The 20,366-nt window shown below is 38.8% G+C and overlaps 1 protein-coding gene across 2 annotated transcripts; it reads right to left on the bottom strand.

Annotated features, from left to right (window-relative positions):
- Positions 1-12,986: 12,986 nt before the first annotated feature.
- PLK2 (polo like kinase 2) lies at positions 12,987-19,046 on the bottom strand. Of its 2 annotated transcripts, none has more exons than XM_019743347.2 (14): positions 18,654-19,046; positions 17,960-18,067; positions 17,699-17,815; positions 17,372-17,501; positions 17,050-17,137; positions 16,494-16,589; positions 16,187-16,385; positions 15,951-16,098; positions 15,508-15,605; positions 15,058-15,187; positions 14,545-14,785; positions 14,296-14,425; positions 13,930-14,040; positions 12,987-13,793 (listed from the first exon to the last, which is right to left on the bottom strand). In XM_019743347.2, the coding sequence occupies exons 1-14, from the start codon at positions 18,921-18,923 to the stop codon at positions 13,602-13,604; spliced, it is 2,058 nt and encodes a 685-aa protein (XP_019598906.2). In that variant the 5' UTR covers positions 18,924-19,046; the 3' UTR covers positions 12,987-13,601. The 2 variants fall into 2 exon arrangements, with proteins under 2 accessions (XP_019598906.2, XP_074185022.1); XM_074328921.1 differs by having other exon boundaries at positions 17,050-17,141; positions 17,376-17,501.
- Positions 19,047-20,366: the final 1,320 nt, after the last annotated feature.

Below are 20,366 nucleotides of genomic sequence, written 5' to 3'. Positions count from 1 at the left end.
CAAAAGACGCATTAGAACAGATGCTCTAGCTAGGTCTTATTTTCGGGGAAACACAGTTTATTCCCTATGCTGTACTTTACATCCCATGACCGTGTGTATGTGTGTATGCCGGGGGTGCCAAAAAAGTATACAGGTGAACTCTTTGGTCAAAGTTGCTCAAGCAGTAGTTTGCCGTAATCTGAAGTGTCTGGAGGCTTCTGGTTTGAGCACCTCATAATTGCAGAAGTCAAATGTGACTTGTATTCATCTTTTGTTATTGGTGTGTACTGAGTATTACAATTTTAATAGTTTTTTCCTTTCTTAAAATGTGTATACTTTTTTGGCACCCTCTGTGTATAATTAATTTATTATAGTTGATATTCAATATTTTTCTACTTCAGCTTCAGGTGTACAGTGCAATGGTCAGGCATCTACACAATCTATGAAGTGATTCCCCTGATAAGTCCAGTACCCATCTGACATCCTACATGATCTTTACAACATTATTGATTATATTCCCTGTACTGTATTTCACATGCCCATGACTATTTTGTGACTACCAATTTGTATTTACTAATCCCTTTACTTCTCCCCTATTCCCCAGCCCCGCTTCTGTCTAGGAACCATTAGTTTTTTCTCTGTATCTCTGAGTCTATTTCTGTTTTGTTTGTTCATTTATTTTGTTCTTTAGATTCCATATATAAGTGAGATCACATGGTATTTGTCTTTCTCAGTCTGATTTATTTCACTTAGCATAATATTCTCTAGGTCCATCCATGTTGTTGCAAATGGTAAGACTTCATTCTTTTTTATGACAGAGTAATACTTCCGTGTATATATGTACCAGAATTTATTTATCCAACCATCTGTTGATGGGCATTTAGGTTGTTTCCATATCTTGGCTATTGTGAATAGTACTGCAATAAACATAGGGGTGTATATATTTTTTTGAATTAGTATTTTAGATTTCTTTGGATAAATACCCAGGAGTGGAATTGCTGGGTCATAAGGTAGTTCTATTTTTAATTTTTTGAGGAAACTCCATACTGTTTTCCATATGGCTGCACCAATTTACAATCCTGTCAACAGTGCATGAGGGTTCCCTTTTCTCCACATCCTCACCAACACTTGCTGTTTGTTGATTTATTGATGATGGCCATTCTGACAGGAGTGAGGTGGTATCTCATTGTGGTTTGTTTTGCATTTCTCTGATGATTAGTGATGTTGGTATTGGCATAAAAACAGACACATAGAACAATGGAATAAAATAGAGAGCCCAGAAATAAATCCATGCCTATACGGTCATTTAATCTATGACAAAGGATGCAATCATTTACACTGGGGTAAAAACAGTCTTTTAAATAAATGGTGCTGGGAAAATGACAGATACATGAAAAAAAAATGAAACTGGGCTACCTTCTTACACCACATACAAGAATAAACTCAAAATGGATTGAAGACTTAAATATAAGACCTGAAACCATAAAACTCTTAGAAGAAAATATAGGAAGTAAACTCACAGACATTACCCTTAGTAATATTTTTACTGATATATCCTCTCAGACAAGGGAAGCAAAAGAAAAAATAAACATATGGAATTACATCAAACTAAAAAGTTTTTCACAGCAAAGGAAACCATCAACAAAACAAAAAGGCACCATACTGAATGGGAGAAGATATTTGCCAATGATACATCTGATAAGAGGTTAATATTCAAAATTTATAAAAAACTCATACAACTCAACATCAAAAAATACAAACAATCCAATTTAAAAATGGGCAGAAACCATGAAGAAATATTTATTTAAAGAGGACATACAGATGGTCAATAGACATATTAATAAAAGTCTAATTTTTTGTTATTATGACTCTCAGTCTCATTTCCTGATTTGTTCTCTCCACTAAAATAAAAAGTGACTTCAAGTAACCATGCTATGTCACTCTTATGCCATAACTACTAAGAGAAAAGCCACTTAGAATCTGGCAAGCCCTAAGTAAAATTTTAAATTGCTATGCAGTATATTTCAGTGTATTATCTGCGTCATTAAAGCCATCCAGCTGTTATATGCCCAGTATAAAGTGCATTCTTACTTTTAATTCTTAGCTAAGCCCATATTTGTACTAATACAATTGCAATTCTAAATGCATCAGTAAATTGACAATGTTACTAAGTTCAAAGTGAAATTCTTTTGCCGTATTTAAGAACTCAGAAGAACATTATTTTATAACTTCCTTTCCTAGATAAATAATTATGACATCTTGGTATGCTTAGGTAGTATTGGCATTTCAGCAAATATTGACTATAGAAGATAGTGTTGACATATTTAAACTTTTTTCTCCATAACAGTTTTACCACACTCCACGTAATATTTTAAATGTTTTAAAGTCAGTGAAACCTATTATTCTCAGAATATATTTAAAATTTATTCATTTTTCCTGTCAAATTATTTTTCCAGTTGTGTCCTCCTGAATTAAAGGAAATCACTTTTATTTCAGAAAGGGATTCTGTATTTCTATTTCAGTCCTTCCTCTTTGAAGCCAGGATGAAATCATGTCACTGTTTAATACAACCATATACATCCAAGTTGAAATGACAAGTAATTGATTATGAGTCAGAGTCTGTAAAAGATTAGAGATTAGAAAAATCATATCCTGCCCAGATACATTTCTTTCATTCTCATTTACCAGATGGCACCCGTGTCATTGACTACCATTAGTCATTTTTACCACCATTTTCATACTGGTCTTAACAGGCAGATGAAATAAGAAAATATGTAGTGTATAGAAGAATCTAAATAAATTTGGATAGCCTGGATTCATTTTTCTGCTGCTCTATTCAATGAAGCATAAAAATAAGGTCATAGACAGTAATAATATTGAAAATTCTAACCTACCTTTCATAGCAGAAGGAATTGAAATCAAATGTGCAGTAACATGAGAATGGGTCATACCAGACGCATCTTAGCTACATGAAATTCACGTGAAATATCAATGAGTACTTCATAGGGCAACCATATATGTATCCTTCGTTTGACTGGGGCAAGACATAGTTAAAACTTTCTCAGGTAAACTGAAACGTGTGGTGGTTACCTCCTACATGAATACATCATATCTTTGGCAGTTCACAACTTTTCTTTCTTTTTTTTTTAACTTTTATTTATTTTAAGTGTGTTTTTCCAAGACCCATCAGCTCCAAGTCAAGTAGTTGTTTCAATCTAGTTGTGGAGGGCGCAGCTCACACTGGCCCATGCAGGGATCAAACCGGCAACTTTAGTGTTACGAGCATCGCGCTCTAACCAACTGAGCTAACTGGCCACCCCCACAGCTTTTCGATACTAGCGAGAAAAAGCCAAATTGGACTGTTTCATTAGTAGCTAGCACAGCATGTTCTATGCCATGTACTGGATGTTGAAAGACCCTCTTCAGTTGAATTGGAACTGCAAACTTATGTTTTAGGAACAGTGTGACATTTGTTCAATTCAGGTTTCCAGACTCTGTACTGAACTGAGTTTCTATGCACTTTTGAATATATAACTCCTTTCCACAGTGTGCCATGAAATTAAATCAATTAAAGCTTGCACTTCTCCAATAATCTCAAAATTAAAAGTTTAATTTAAAAATTTTGCTGTAATATATTCCATATGATACGTCCACCTGCTTTATGAGGTAGGTTCTTCACAGGAGGTAGTATATGGAGAAAGATGCTTTACAGCTTGTACAACTGCCCTGTTCAGTGTAAAGAACTACCATTATGCTGCCTTCCAAACCCAAAGTGTCTTGCAAATCACAGTGAACACGGACTAAAATTTATTTTAAAGCATTGCAATTCTATCATTATAAGGAATTAGAAATGTGAAAAAGTCAATTGTAGGCCATTCTTTATTACCTGGGGAAGAAATGTCTGCATTGAACAGTTAGCTTAGCTACCTGGTCACCCAGTTGATTTGAGGGCATAAATTTCTCTTCTAGAGGGATTTTTTTCTTACTGAGGTTATGGATTAAACATCTAAGGGTTTTGGAACTGTGATCTCAGAGACGATGCTAACTTCCCTGTTTACCTTAATATTGTCCTACTACCGTAAAGATCTGGGCTTTCATCCAAACCTATCTGGCATGTTCAAGATCTTTTCAAAGTAAATTTGGATTATGAAGGACAGTTACTACATACATCAGCAAACTATATCTCCAGGAACATTTCTTGTGATCTGAAAAGTTAATCTAACAAAAATAGTGTTCTAGGCCAAATAAGTTTGGAAAAGCTTTCATAGTCAGTTTCTCTCTTGGAGATTTACAATGCAGACATACCATAGTGAAGTTTCTGGGAAGTCCTGACTTAAAGAAGTCTGTCCACTTTTATTTAACCTTGCATGTCCACCAAATAATTTGCCAGTGAATATGTTTTTCAGGGGATATTTTATGATATCAAAGAAATTTGGTATTCCTTAGAAAACAGTTGGGAAATATTTTTAAAGATAGTTGAAAATGGGCTGTAACAAGAAAAACCAACAAAGGCAGACTCAAAATGTGGAAAATGTTTATGTGACTTCCCTTCAATTTTGTCAGTCATATGAAAGTAAACCGCCCTCATTTTGAGGCATGCCTTACTTGGTTCCCCAGGAGCATAATAAATAAAGCAATTAATAATGAAAAGTGCTAATAATTTAATTGTTAAGTATAAGGTTATACTCATTACTGAATGACAATATAATACGTATGATATGGGATATAGAAAACCACCAGTTTTTATATAAAACAAGGAGGTATTAGGCACAGGGAAATATTAATAAAGACAATGTTAAAATAGGGCATAAAACTTACATTTTTATTTCTCCTCTTTGTTATTCTTTTGAATAATAAGAAATGGCTTGTTCTAGCTCAAAAATGGTCAAATGTCAATATTATATTGTTCAATCTAATAAATTCTAATATAATTTTTATTATCATTATCTTACAGCAGAGAAAAATAAAAATTAAACAGTGTCTTATTCATGATTACTCAGCAAGCAATTGGCTCAGTTGCCTCAAGCTTAATATATCTGATTAAAATTCTAAGCCATTCCTGCCATATCACATATTTTTATAATTTGTTTACTTTTTATTTTGGCCACAAATGTTTCCTATTTGTGGAACTGATTATTTTGCCATAAGTTTTGTATTTTAAGAAAATTATAACTTGCGTATTTTATTTGAAGTTAACTGTAATTTTTTTAAGACTTTGAAAATGTACTAATTTCCATACTTCTATTCAGATCAAACAATTTTATTTTCATTGCTATTTCTGAATGCATTTATAAAAGTCAATTTTTAGTAATATTCCTAATTCAGTTCTTAAATTACTGTATAAAGATTTCTGTACTGTCAACTACATTGTTTGAACTTGATCAACATAATACTTAAATATTGATATGTGGGTGGGGAAAGAACCTGAGATCACTATATCAGATTGCACGAAACTCAAAAGTTATTCTTTTTTAAAAATAGTCTAGGTAATAAAGTTGTATTTGGAGGAAGATTTAACTGCTTCAACTCAAAGTACATTATTTAGCTAAAACTGAAAAGTCTGGTGCTTTTCTTGGACCAATTTAGTCACTTGCCCTTCCCTATGACTAACCTATATGGAGAACATTCTTTAGAGTTGAATCCTTAATCTCTCTGTAGCAAAACTATCAGACATACCAACAGAACAGTGATTGGAAACTTGGAGGTTGTTCATTAAAGAATACATGAGGGCAAGTCCATGTAAGGTAGGCACGACTTGCTGCTATAAAGCTTCGCCTCCAATGATTATGTTTCACTCTCTATTGATACGATAAAAGGAATGAAAAGAGTAGCCACACTAGCCCACACAGTTCCGATATTTCAGAATTAGTAAACTGAGTCTATCAACAAGTCTAAAGAAGGGAACAAGGACAGATTATGGTAACTGCTAATAAAATTTATGTTTGAACCAGCAGTGCAATGAAGTGAGGAATGATCTCATTGTTCCTAGTTTACTAAACTTCCAAATTCACCTTTATCCCAAATTTCATGATGCATTAAGAGAACGACGTGAGATGAATTTAATTACCTTATGTTGATTAGGTAGAAATCCTGAAGAAAAGAAGTAATTCATATTTTGGTGAAACCTTGGTTTAGGAAGGCTTTGGTAGGTCTTCATTTGTCTGTGCCGGGACTTATTGCTTCATTTCTCTTCAGCTCTACCTAACCTTTAACATTGTTGAAACCACTAACACGTAAATATCTCAGAAAGGATCTTTTGGTGAAATCTATACTTTCCCCCAAATCATCCAAAATATACTTTATAGAAATGGAACCAGGTTTTGCAATCAGAATTTGAAAATAGACAGGTTCCCCAAAAGTTTCATCTGACTCTATGAAAGAGGTTCTCATTTGGCTCCGGAGCCAAATGAGTGAAGCAGTCAGATGAGAGCCATGAAGAGGGCTTTCCCTGTTTGCAGGGGGCGGGCACTTCTCGGTTCCAGCTGATTGGCCATACATAGAAATGCAAATGAGACATTGCCAGATATTGAGGTTTTTCAAAAGAAGTCGAAATTTTTAATTTTTATCTGAAAGCTCCCAATGATTAAGTGATGACAAATACTTGACAATGCTTTAAAATCTGTGCTCCAACCAAAAGTCTATTTGCCAGTTTCCAAATGACCTTACCCTTTAATAGATTTGTTTCTTCCCTTTTCATATCTACTAGCTCTTGGCTCATGTCTTGTTCTCAAAAGCATATTACTGGAATGAAATTATATGCCCATATCAGAATAGATTGACATTCATCCCCAAACACCAGGAATAGAATTTGCCAATGAGATTTTTTTCTTGAGATTGACTCTTATGCTCAGAAGTATATTTGATTTTTTTAAAATTAATATTTAATATATTTAAATATCTAGTTGTTTGCACTTACTAGTTTTAAAAACTCATATTCCGTTTTCATGTTTCAACAAAAAGCTTTTAAAGAGACTTTAATATACAGTCCCATTTATAAACTTAAACTCCCTTAAATATTTTATATTGCGTATATAGCACATTTGAATTCCTTTCAAAATGTTGTATTGCAGTTTTCTGATGTATCAGGTGTTCCAAGTATGTAAGCATTCTTTTTTTTTTTTTTTTTTTTTTTTTTAATTGAGGAATATTGGGGAACAGTGTTTTTCCCCAGGGTCCATCAGCTCCAAGTCATTGTCCTTCAATCTAGTTGTGGAGGGCGCAGCTCAGCTCCAAGTCCAGTCGCCGTTTTCAATCTTTAGTTTCAGGGGGCGCAGCCCACCATCCCATGTGGGACTCGAACTGGCAACCTTGTTGTTGAGAGCTTGCTCTCTAACCAACTGAGCCATCCAGCTGCTCCTGTAAGCATTCTTATAGATTGAAAAAGTTAAACTTATAGATATGAGAAATTTAAATTTTCATACATTATATTGCTAAATATAAATGTTATAAAAATTTTATCTTAAAATTCTAAATCTATGTAAGTCTACTAAAATTTCACTTTTTAATTTGGATTATAGTACTAACATTAATGTATTTTAAGTATTAACACACAGTTCTAATGTTAAGCCTAATATGTAGAGATTCTTTAACAAAAATACTAAGTCCGTGATTTTGATTATCTTTAATATTTATGTGCTGAATATTAAATCTTCTTGGAATTAAAAGATACTTTTCTACTAAAGAAACTTATGTCACCTAAATAAATTTTGTCTGTAACTTAGGCTGGCTGAGGTTTTATATACAACCAGTGCTAGGACCAAGATACTTACGGTACTGCTATCTGAGATGTCAAGGGAACATACCAAACTCTATTAATTACTCAGAATATGGGAGTGGTGTCCTAGTTCAGAGCCTACATGGTCTACATCCCTAAGTTTGAATCATTACCCTTGTGGTGCTGAACCTTACCTATACAGGCTCGCAAAAACTGAGAGCTAAAATTTCAGGGATTGTGCAAGCCAATTCATTAAACACAACCATTATTAAAACTTAAATTACATAAACTTACAATGAAATAAATTATATTAAAAAGAAAGGCTGCAGATACTCAAAACTCATTACTATCTAATTGTATTACTACCTTTTACTATTATCTATTTCTTGAAGTTATGTTTATTGTATCAGCATGGTGGAAATATAATGCTAAGCTACTTTGCATCTCTTCCCAATTTTGTGTTCAGGACATCACACGGGTGTCTTGAAATAGGTATGGTGAAATTATTTACACCACAGAAATCAGCACGCACAACCAATCCGGGCTCTCTACTTCCCAAAGAGCTGGTTGTTAACCATTGCCTGGTGCATAAGTAGTTAATGTCATTATCTAATCCTCTCTCTGCTCTCCCTCCCAGGTGGCTGTATCACTTGTTAGGATTTTGCAATATTTTAGCTCTTGAAATATTTCAATATATTTTATTTAGTTCTAAAGTTCTTTGAAATTCACATAATCCTCCATTTCTTGCATTGTTTATGTTTAGTGGGACCACACAAATCAGGCAATAAATTGATAATCCAATGAAACTCTTTTGGCACGTTCGACTACATGACCCTAATTTTAAAGTTCATTGTGCTACTGTTGATTACAAAGCAGTACATAAGAATGGCATTGTTGAGTTTAGTCCATTTAGCCTAGTTGTCTCATGTCTTGTAGAACTGATTTGTTACAGGCCTAGAAGAAATAATCTGTACTCACTTGCGTGGTTAGGTTAAAATATATAAGCATTCAGTATGTTATAGCAGAGATAGCTCAGTAAATTTGCTATTTTTATCTCAACTTGGGATGAAGTTATTGTACTTCAATCACTAGAATCAATTTTCTTTCATGTATAAGTGTATTATAATGCTAATTTCAGGGGCAAAATCCATATGTTCTATTCAATTAAATTCCAAACATTGAGAACCATGATATTGGATTCCAACATTGCATATGGCAGTTTAACTTTTTAGTTGGAATTTACTAAGATAATTAAATTGTGCAAAGAGATGCTTTCCATTACTAAAGTTAATAAGGCATAAAGAAGTGCTAGAACAAAGCACGAATCTAAGCACATATAGAGTAGAATCTCTTGCAAGTAAAGGAAACAAAATGAAATCTACAGATTCTGTTTATAGAAGAGTTTATTCCAAGCCTTAGAAATATACTGACTCTCCCACATATGGAATTACTACAAAGTACCACATCGACTTTTCTGTGTACCTTATGAAAATGTATCTTATTCATTTTTAGTCACATCTATTTTCATTAGACTAAAATCTCTGTAATGTAAAAAAGATTTGATGATGTTTCACATCAGAGAGGCCTCAAACTCAAATGACTCCAGTCTCAGTACCCCTGAGCCTGTTTTATTCCTTCTCTAACTGTCCCCTGCCTCTCATCCTCCAGCCTAGTGAACCACAGCTCCTAGCACTTATGTCATTTTGGAATTTAAGAGGAAGAAAGGGTAGAGGTGGTGCAAAAATAATGGAAGAGAAAAGTTTAGAAAGAACGAAGGCAGGCCATTTATTAAACTCAGATCCATCCCTTCCCTGTCCTGGTACTGTTCCACAAATTATGAATGACCCCTGCAACTACATTTCTCAGGTTTCTTTTCTACTAGATTGCAGTTCTTTTGGTCAATGGGAGATCAGAGAGCAAAAGGAAGAAACAATCTGGACTATTCTGTCCCCTTTCTTTCTCAATCAAATAGGTACAAGAGTCACCTCAAGGGATGACTTGATTTACTTCATGATTTCAAACTCCTGGTTGGCAGTACCCAGCATGATTCTACTTTCTGCCAGAGACCCCCAGTTCTGGCATCTAGTATTACCACTCTTCTCTGTCTCTTTCCAGCCATAGTGTGGTAGTGGCTTTTTCCTCTGCTTATCTTCTGGTTGCATCATCACCCACCACCTCCAGGTGTTTGGCTTCCGAGATCTTGCATTATCTGTATAACCAATAACATCCACTAAATTCCTTCTCTTTGAAATTCCTAAAACGAATTTTGTCTCCCTGACTGGACTATGACTGACGCAGAGAGGAAGACTGGAAGGGGGAGAATGAGTTAGCTGTTTTCTTTTCTGGGTGCCATTATGGGTATGGGAGGACACGAAGGAAAGAGAACCAGAAAGCAAGCAAATATTTATTGAGCACTTTTGGTATACAAGTGCTTTATTACCATTTAACCTTCACAGATGAGGAAAGTGAAGCTTAGAGAGGTTAGGAATTTACTGGATCATATTGGCAATACATGGTTGAAGAGGAATTTGAATTCAGGACTGATTCCAAAGCTTTTCCACGGGGGTATGCTTCCTCCCCAGCAAAAGGTTATATTCAGAAATAGTTCTTGAAGGGTTGAGGGTGACTAAAATATAAAAGTAGTAAATGTCAAATATCCCGGGATCTGGGTTTCTGCCATGGCCACGTCAAGCTTAGCTGAACGTAACTACTACTATGCTTCAAAACTATACACCTTTAAATAACATCTTTTAGCTCAGTCTATATACTTCCAGAGTTTGGGATGGCTAACTGAGAAACATTCTTGAGGACCGAAGGTATTCATTAAGCACATGTGTTATTTTGGAATTGTTTTTATGGAATTCAGTTTCTTTTGGTTTGGAAGAGTAGAATTTATTTGGGAATTTTTTATCCTCCTTCCCCCCACAAAGATTTATCAACACTGCTATGTTTTATGTAGATGTCCTCAGTACCCAAAGAAATCTGCTCGTTAGAAGGGATGACAGGGATCCATCCTATGGGCTCTCATCCACCCCTACGATGTTAATCCAAAACCTGGTTACTCCCAAATCTTGCTCGCTCTTGAGATGTAGACATGTATATTCAACTGTTTTCTGGGCCTATTTGGGTATCCTCATATAAGTTTCATTCAACAGGTCCTAAACGCACTATATTTTCCTGAATATCAGACTCTTCCTTCTGTATTCCTCATTTGTTTCAGTTAATGGCCCCTCAGTATTCCACCTGTCCCCCACTGACTGCTCCAGCCAATCAGCATCCTCAGCCCTACCCTCTTGCTCGGGTTTCACATTCAGTCAGGGGCCAAATCTTATTAAAAGCAACTTTCTGAGTCCTTCTCTAACCCACTGTCATGTACGCATTCATTCAGTATTTGGCAGCCTTAGCCAGGCCTGGTTCCCAGTGCTGGGAATACTGAAATGCACCAGGTGGGCCGAAGGAGATACTGCTTGTCATACACTTTGTATCTTCCTTTTCAGTAAGGCCTTTCTCACCTGGATCAAAACATTGATCTCTTTACTGTTTGGGTTGTCTTTCTCCAGCTTCTTCCCCACTCATCTTGCCTATGTTCCCAAAATGAATTCTGTGAAACTGAAGTACAAGGTGACTTCCATCCTTCAAATCTTTCAGTTACTACATGTAACCTTCAGTGCAGCCTAAATGCCTTAGGATGACAGATGAGAGGCATGTCTGTTTCTTCCAGCCTTTATTTACATGCCAGGCTTTACCTATCAGACTTGTTCACCCACTTCTACTGTGCATTCTTTCACCCTCAGGCATCTGTACATGTAATTCCCATTGCTTATTACACCCTTCCCCATTTCATGCTTCTTTTTAACCCCCACTCATCTTTCAAAACCCAGTAAGAAAGAATTCCTTCCCTGGAATCTATTCTCTGAGTCTTCCTCAAGCCAGGGGCTCCTTCCTCATGATTCCTATTTTCGGGTTCCAAGATCACCCAGGGTATACTTTTATTATAATATCATAGCACTTATCAGACTAATAAGCAAATGCACTGTCTCCTCCACTTCGCTGTCACTTCCTTGAGGGCTGGGAGAGGCACTCTACAATCACAATGCCGCCCCGATCCTCAATACATACAAGAATGGATGAATGCATATTTTGAAACTGTGAAGTAATATACAATCTTACAATGTGAAACTCAAAATGAAAGAACATTTTTTTACTATTTGCAAACTCCTATTTCTTCTTCTCGGCTTGTAAGAATAAAAATCGGTTCTACTTTTGCACACCCAACTATTTGTGTAGTTATCCAGTTTTATTCAACTATTATTATAAAACCATTTTACAAAGACTCACATTGTATATGGCCAGCGGGAGTTAACATAGGACCTTTGGAATATTCAATACAAATTCTCCAGATTTGATTTTTATTAAACATACCAGGTGCAGTTTGTAGTAACTTTGGAGAAATACAGAAGTACAGTTACTGTCTCTACAGTACACTGTACAGGATCCCAGTGTAAACAGAGCCTAAAGCACGTGAGTGCTGTTTTTCTCAGGACAGTATTTTCCTTATAGTAGGATTACAATTGAACAAAAAAGTGTTTGCATCTTATACAGGTCACTATAAGTTCGGAGTAACAGGATGAGCAACTTTTTACACTCATCAAAGAGTAGATCCTGCTGGAAGAGGAAAACCTCAGATTTGCCTGTTGGATAATTTAATAGTTTAAACACCATGGCTTGGTTCACATACCATGCCTCATCCACCATGCACCAAAAGGAAAATAAAATGACTTATTTACAAAGTACTTCCCACTACTGGAATTCTTTGGTCGTCCCGCCAGCGGCACTGGAAGTGTTTAGGCAGGTTTCAGCTGAGTAATACGTTTAGGTGGTACAAGTATTATAACGCAGAGTTTTGCCCATGTTAACATAAACTTCCTGTACCTGACACTTAATAGCAGAGGTCTGTTTACACAGGATTACACTAGCTTTCAGCTGCAAGCTAAACAAGTTTTGAGGAAATAACTCCAGTGAGAAATTGGTTTTAGGTTTAATAGGAGGACTGTATTTGTTTCTAACAACAGCGGTGTTTTTGCTATACTCTTCTCAAGCTAGATCTACCCAGGGAGTGTATGACTATATTTCCAGTATTAAAGATTGACTTCCTAGAAATTATTATTGGAAACATTAAAGCTCTAAGTTTATAGTATGCTTCCATACTCAGTGTGTTGCCAGAGTGCTAAGAATCCATGACCACAGAAAGGTGTGATGTGGTGATGCACATACCGAACACGGAAGACGACTGTTTTTGTTTTTCCATACTCTTTATTTATTGCCAACAGTTTAAAATTGTCAACATAAAAAAAAACAAAAAAACAAAAAAAACATTTTGATAATAAATACTGCTCTTTGGGCTGCAATAAATAAAAAGTTTATTAACAAGGAATGCACTTTTCCAGCCACAAGTGTCTTCAAAAATTAACCAAAAAAAAATTATATATGGCCATAGTTCACAGTTAAGCAGCTAAAAGCTGCTTCGATTACAGGCTTTAAACAACATGGGAGCTTCCTCCCTTCTCCCTCCCCTTCAGGAAGTATATTCACAGTTCCAAGTCCTCTGTCTGAAATGCTCTCAACAGAGAGAAGAGTCAATGCACCTTTCTGTGAAATTGTCTGAAAAACCTTTTAAAATGGGTATGTCAAGGAAAACTGCATTCTGGTTCACTCTCAGGTTGTCCAAAGTCAAGAACTGCATGCCTCAGCCTGGTCTGGCTCCACCCAGTCCAACAGGTCACAGAGGAATTGTTTTCGTACCACCACCTGTCCATCTTCTTCAACATACTGTAGATCATTCTACTGGCTTCCCTGTAGATCTCACAGTGGAAAAGAGGAGTCCCATAGGGTCCATTCAAAAAGTCTTTTAGTTACATCTCTGTAAGAGCATGTTCAGGGCATATTCCATTCGATTTTTTAATTCTAACGAACAGCCAGACATCAGCAGAGTTGTCAGTCTAAACGTTGTAGATATCCTGTCCTCATTGATGTACGTAAGAAGGTATTCTTCATTTTGGCTACAGATGATTATTTTTGTATGGTCGTGGTAGAAATTCACCTTTAAAAATTAGACATAGATATTAGCTCTCTCTCTAAATATTACGAATTACAAAAATTTAGTCAATGATTAAATTGGCTAGGTAAAAATAATTTTCTAGGACCTAAACATGCAGTTTGTTGAAGGGTTTATTTACCTGAAAGGTGCCATCATTGAAAAGCATCATTAAGGCCTTATCAGATTTTAGCCACTGAAGGAGGTAGAGCCGAGGTCTTCGAATATCAGTAACACTAGGCAGATCTCCACCCTGGAAAAGATTGGGAGAGTTAGTGCCTATAAAAATTTTGCAGTGTGCACTTAATTCTTCAAAAAGTGAATGCTTCTTTAACTTAACCAAGCATCAGAATGGCCTAGAAATTCCTGGCCCCGGTACCCAGAGATTCTGATTCAGTGGACACAGCGTAGGACATGAGAATCTGTACTTCTAACAAGCTTTGAGGCTATGCAGATGCTACTGGTCTGTGGACTACAAATATCACTGCTCAAAAGCCACACTACTTACATCCATAAGGTTCTCCTCCATGTAATGAGAGAAGTATTTCAGCACCGTCACTTGACTAATGAATTGTTCAGGAGCATCTGTTGCTGGGAAAACAGAGCATTGGCCAAGCTCTGCATAATAGTGAACTGTTCTAAAAAACAGGAACGGTAGGGAGAGAAGAGGAAAAAAACAGGAGTTAGTCATTGTTTTCAGATTTCTTCAGTGCAAGACAAAAGAACTGACAGGACTTCATTAATTAGATACACTTACTTTTTGTCCGGAAGGAGGCTCATGTGAGCACCGTTGTTGAAAAGGACACCTACAGTGTGGTCTGAGAGCTGGTACCCAAAGCCGTATTTGTTAGAGTAATCGACCCATTTGGTGACCCACTGAAAGGAAGTGCTCAGCTGCTCTTTGGGAATGCAGTCAGCTGCTGGCATGTTTTCTAAACATCCTCGAAGGACTCTTGCCACTGTGTCTGCAACACTTCCCATGGTACTGTCTTCAAGACCTGAAAAGTCAGAGAAATTTGTAGAATAATTAACAATAACAACAATAACCGAAAAAAAAAAAAAACCCTTAGGCTTTGGTAGATGCTCAGTTTCCCTCCACTAATTCTGAGGACACAGAACTCAAAATTGTTCCTTGTCTTCTTTCAATTCCTCTATTTCTGTTTCCTCTATGTTCAATTAGTCACTTCAATATAGAAGTACTTCAGTTCCTTAGTATTAGGCACTGGCATGTATAATTTCATAACTTAAAATGATGTTGACCACCACTTACATTCACTGCTACTGCTGCAGCTGCCGAGAGTCCCTCTGACTATCATCCGGATAGCATCTCCAATCTGCTGCTTGTTCTCCACTGCGGGTGTTCCAGATCTGGCCACTGTAGTGCTAGGTGGCTGGAGCTCCTAGGAAAGAGAAGAGCCAGGCAATGAGTCAAGCATCTGAAATTCATTGAAGGTGGAGAATTCTAGGTTCAGATAAGATTATGGCAATTGCTGGGAAAGCTGATCAAGAAGCAATGGACACAAGCCAGGCAAAAGATACTGCAGTAACTCAACCACACACATTGCTAAACTAAGACAAAAATCTCTCCTTTTCAAGGATTGGAAGAAAATTAAGTAAACGCAACATGATTGAGCCATGAGTGCCACAGTCCAAGTGATAGTTAACAAAGAATGAAAATGCTATACAGTGTTTCTATCTATTGTGCTGTTTTCTGGCATACCTCATCTGTCCTATGTTTGTTGGGTTGCTGAGTTATTGAAGTCTTTTTCAAATCATGCCTAAGCTTGTAAATTTCTTCATCTTCTTTAGAAATTCTATCTGTAAATCAAGGGAAAGAATTACGAGTGTTATTATATCCTAACGACGTAGGAACAGAGCTAGCAATATTTCCTTCTTTTGAATTAATAACCAGTTACGAGCATCCAAGGCAAAAACAACATTTTTATCATTGCCATCAGTTGGAATTATGCAAGAAGCCTACTTTAATGCATAGGACACAAAAAGCTATTACCCACAATTCACGTGTGGATTTATTATGCTATATAAACTTCAATCGTATACAAAGATACTTGACTAAATTATGCTAATATATACACCTCTTTTAACTAACTTCTAAAATTTAAATATGGGTTACAGAAGAGCCAGAGAAGTTTTACAACTTACTGTGTGTGTCAATATATCTTGCTTTGTCTTTTTTGCCACCAAAAAGAGCAGCAGCAGCTTTCTTAAAGAAATTCTTAGCTGGGCTTGACAAGTGGAAATCTGGAACTGTATGACAACAGCTAGAAGAAAGTCTGTCTGGAGTGAAGCCCTGTGGAGTATCAGAAAAGACGTTCAGTAAACTGCTGGGTAATTGGGATCAATAGAATGTAATAAAAGGGCTCAAGAAACATACCAACCTGCAAAAAAAATTCATGTCGAATGATGTCATCCAAACTGGGCCGATCCTCTGGATTTTTGGACAACATGCTAGCTATTAAGTGCTTAGCAGGAGCCAGCAATGAAGACGGCATTGTATACCTTGCTTCTCTTATGCACCTGTAAGTTTCTTTCAGATTTGTAGTTTCAAATGGGGGTCTTCCTAGTAACATTGTATACCTATGTGAAAGGAAACACTTCTTTAGAAATGGTCATAAAGCAACTCTTTTCAAGTATTAAAATCTAAAACGAAATTTGCTTTTTCATCATTTTGGAGTATTTACTTACATTACACAGCCTAAAGCCCAAATGTCTGATTCACAGCCATGTCCTTGCTTATTGAGGACTTCAGGGGAGAGATAATTTGGGGTACCACATATTGTCCTAGAACGACAAAATATGAAGATCTCATTAGGAACTATTCTGTTTAAGCTTAGTTCTCTGGCTAAAACCTTGAAAGTACTATGTTGAATTTTTATTTGGAAACATTTGACTTTTTTTTGGCATTTGAACAACTGACATTTGATCAAGTGATTTTATTTTAGTTCATGTACAATTTTTTCAGCCAACATGACAGTGTTTTTAATCAACTGAGACCAGGTACAGCATGACATTTTTATACATATCAGGCAAACACTAGACAGATTTCTTTCATAATTAACATATAGGCATAAGATACTCTGGCCTGGCCCATAGTAGGCAATTAGTGTTTTCTTTAGTTAACATTGTTGTGGTTTATAGAATTTCAGCATCAACTGATCTTCTCTGAAACATTAACTGGAAAATAATAAGGGCACATTTAATCTGCACAATACCCTATAAGATGTACTGTTCTGACTCTTACCTCCTTCTGTGTTCCAAGGGTTCCAGCCTGGCTGCCAAACCGAAGTCTCCAACTTTTAGTTCCATGGCTTCATTAATAAAAAAGTTGCCTAGGTGATAAAACACAACAAACCTGAATCCCTTTGAAAAGGTGTTCTAACCAAGTGCACACAAATCAATTTTGGAGGCAGGCAGTCAGTAGTTTAATATTAAAGTCACCCATTCAAAAGCAAGAAAGATTGCATAGGCTAGATCCCAAGTAAGAACATTCGTACAAAAAAAGGAAGAGACAGAAGAAAAGAACACCTCTAACACAAAAGTCAGCCTCTGGAATGAGGGCTTACCTAGTTTGAGATCTCTGTGCAAGATTTCTTGTTCATGAAGGTACTTCAGTCCAGACACAATCTGCCTGAGGTAGTATCGGACTTCCGGCTCTGTCAACACCTTTCTCGCTTTCAAGATATGAGCCATGGACTAGGAAGATAAGGAAAAAAGAGAATCTGTCAAACAAAGTTCTCAAAATCAGTAGTTTCCTTTCGCAGGATGAGTAATGAAAGCTAATGTTGCAGTATAATAATTACCTCCACAACTACAATCCCAGATTACATGCAATTTGAATGCCATCTCAGTTTGGGGGAAGTAAATGTACTGAAATAGGACTTAACACTTACCCTTCTACTGCAGTATTCCAAGAGAATGTAAATGTTTTCTTTGTCTTCAAAGTAGTGGTAAAACTGCACTACGTGCTTATGATGGAGAATTCTGTGAAGCTCTATTTCTTTGTCAATCTAAAAGAAAAAGCAGGACAATGCTTTTTAGACTCCCTTTACCTATAAAAAGCCAATTGCTTACACATGCAGAAGATATTTTTCCTAACAGGGAAGGGCCATCCTGCACACAAAGAAAATATTTTACTCAACAGTCATACACACCTTTTCTCTTTGATGAGGTTTAGCTACTCTGCTGTGAGGAATAATTTTTGCAGCATAGACTTTGTTGTTTGTCAAATCTGTCATCTCATAACATTTTGCAAAGCCACCCTGAAAAGAAACAAAGCCGAGAAGGAATTGAGTATGGCAGAAAAATGGACGGCAGATATATTTTTTTAAATAAATAAATAAATATAAGGAAAAAAGATAAAAATATTGGGGGGGGGGGTGGACAGAGGGATGCAGTTTACTTTTTAAGAGCTCCTTCGTGAAACGAAAAGCATTCCTGAAAATACTAAAACTGTTTCTTTCTCCCTTTACAAAGAGGAGCTTCAGGGAGGGGTTTGGGGTCGGGGAGATGAAAAATAATGTCTGAAGACATTGTCAAGAAAATTCTCTAAGAAACAGGTGGAGGGAGAAGGGTCTGGTGTAGAAAACCCTCGTTTCTGGCTTCAAGATCAATTTCTTTGAGCTGCGGGAGGCAAACAGAGCCGCCGAGGATTAAGGATGTAAAGCCAATCCGGCGCTGTCAGTGCACAAAAGCCCGAGGGCAGGTGAGCAGCCCAGGTCGCGCCGGGATCAGTCTCCCCAGAAGCCGAGGAGCGGCGGGCGCGCGTAGACTCAGGGTCCACCCGGCTCGGGGATGCCCGGGCAGACCTCCCTCCCGCCTGGCAGCCGGGCGCCCGTCGCTCTTCACCTTTCCCAGCACTTTGCCCCGGCAGTAGCGCTTCCCCGTCGTGGGGTCCACGATAATCCTCGAGATCTCGGCCCCCGAGTGCGAGTGGTGGTGATGGTGGTGCGGGGCCGCCGGCGGCACCTGCGCCTGGGGCTGCGGGGGCTGCGGCTCCTCGGGGGTCTGCTGCGGCCGCTTCTTCTTCGAGTCCGCGCCGCAAGCCTTGCCCAGCGCCTGCTCGCACATCTTGGTGCTGGCGGCCGGCTGGTAGGTGATAGTCCGCAAGAGCTCCATCGTCGCCCGGCCGCCTGCTGCCGCTTCCGACGCGCGGACTCGCGTCCCAGCTGGCCCTCGCCCTCGATCCCCGGCCGCCTCCACACACGCACGCCCGCTCCCTCGTCCACTTGTGCGAGTGCGAACGCCGGGCGAAGGCTTTATATGGGCGGAGAAAGGGGCGGAGAATCGACACGGGATGCGACGTCACGGACGACGCCCCGCCCACCGGCCGGCGCGAGCCAGCGGCCTGAGCTGGGGGCGGAGGGCGGCGCAGGCGGTGCACTGGCCGCGTCGGGCGCTCGCTGGGACGGGGAGCCCAGGACGAGCGTCCGGCAGTCGCCGGCCAGCCACCCCATTTTTAGAATGCTCCGAACTTTGGGGTTTGAAATAGAAACCCGAGGGCTGAGGCCTGCCCTCCTTCCCGTCTCTCCTCGGCCTCGCCCTCACCCCGCGCCCACGCTCCCGGTGGCCAGGCTGTGCTTTGGTGGCAGCCCGGCGGGGTGCTTCTGTACGCGCAAGTCCCTTCCGCCACGCGGCCCTTCCTGACCCCACATCTGACGCCTCTAGTGTCAAGATGTGAGCGTGCCGTGCCGGAGTCCACTGCACGGACGCGTGAGACCTCGCCCTGGCCGACTGGAAATCGGGGGTGCTGCCGCTTTTACCCCACTAGTGACCGTCTAGATGGGGGCACTACGGGGAGGCAAAGCCAGTGAAAGGCAAGGGTTCTCAGAGCAGGGTGTTCGAGCTCACCCCTGCTTCTGAATTAGGCGGACTCGGGCTGGGGCCGATGGGCTGACCCTGGCTGAGTCCCACTTAGGCCAGTGTGGCCTCTCCCTGTCACCTTAGCGCCGGCCTTTGTCAGCAGTCAGGCCCTTAACCCTTCAGACAGAGGCCAGTGCCTCGCGGTACGCTTTGCCTTCAAGTTGCCACACTGGAAAGCAAGGGTGCCATCTCGTGGAATGTTCCAGAAGCGCAGTTAGCTGTCTGAGGGCAGTTGTTAGACAATGTGGGCCACCTTTGACAGTAAGTGGTGTTGAAAGTGCTTTTGGTGCTAATTATAGTTTTGCAATGAAAGTCATCGATCAATTCTTATCCCTAGGAGAATAAGCAAAATGCTGCGTGATCCAATGGCTCTTTAAGCTACCTAGCTGCACTGGTGATGAGAGAGTCAGTCCAAGGCCTTCTGGGGGGGGGGGGGGGTAGGATGAGGGGAGGATAGGCAAGTGACCTAAAACAAGGCTCAGTTTCCTATTTCCCCATCTTGCTATTCAGGTTTGCTAATCTAGGAACACCATGTGTTCTTGCTCTAATAACCATGTAACATTTATCGAGCACTGATGTGCAAGGCACCATGTGTAGTATTTTGAAATAGTAATAACTTATTTAATCCTACAGCAATTCTGAGGGGGGGATATTGTCAATCCTGTTTTACAGGTGAGGAAACTGGGTGTCATGCAGGGT

This window comes from Rhinolophus sinicus, linkage group LG03 (genome assembly GCF_036562045.2).
Source record: "Rhinolophus sinicus isolate RSC01 linkage group LG03, ASM3656204v1, whole genome shotgun sequence".
Taxonomy (NCBI): Eukaryota; Metazoa; Chordata; class Mammalia; order Chiroptera; family Rhinolophidae; genus Rhinolophus; species Rhinolophus sinicus.
Note: the sequence above shows the minus strand (reverse complement) of the source record. Positions and strands in the feature narration are given on the sequence as shown.

Coding starts and splice junctions, on each gene's coding strand:
- PLK2 (XM_019743347.2), bottom strand. CDS start 18,923: ATGGAGCTCTTGCGGACTATCACCTACCAGCCGGCCGCCAGCACCAAG. Junction 16,386..16,493: donor TGGGCTTTAGGCTGTGTAAT/GTAAGTAAATAC, acceptor CCTTTCACATAG/GTATACAATGTTACTAGGAA. Junction 13,794..13,929: donor TCAATGATGGCACCTTTCAG/GTAAATAAACCC, acceptor TAATTTTTAAAG/GTGAATTTCTACCACGACCA.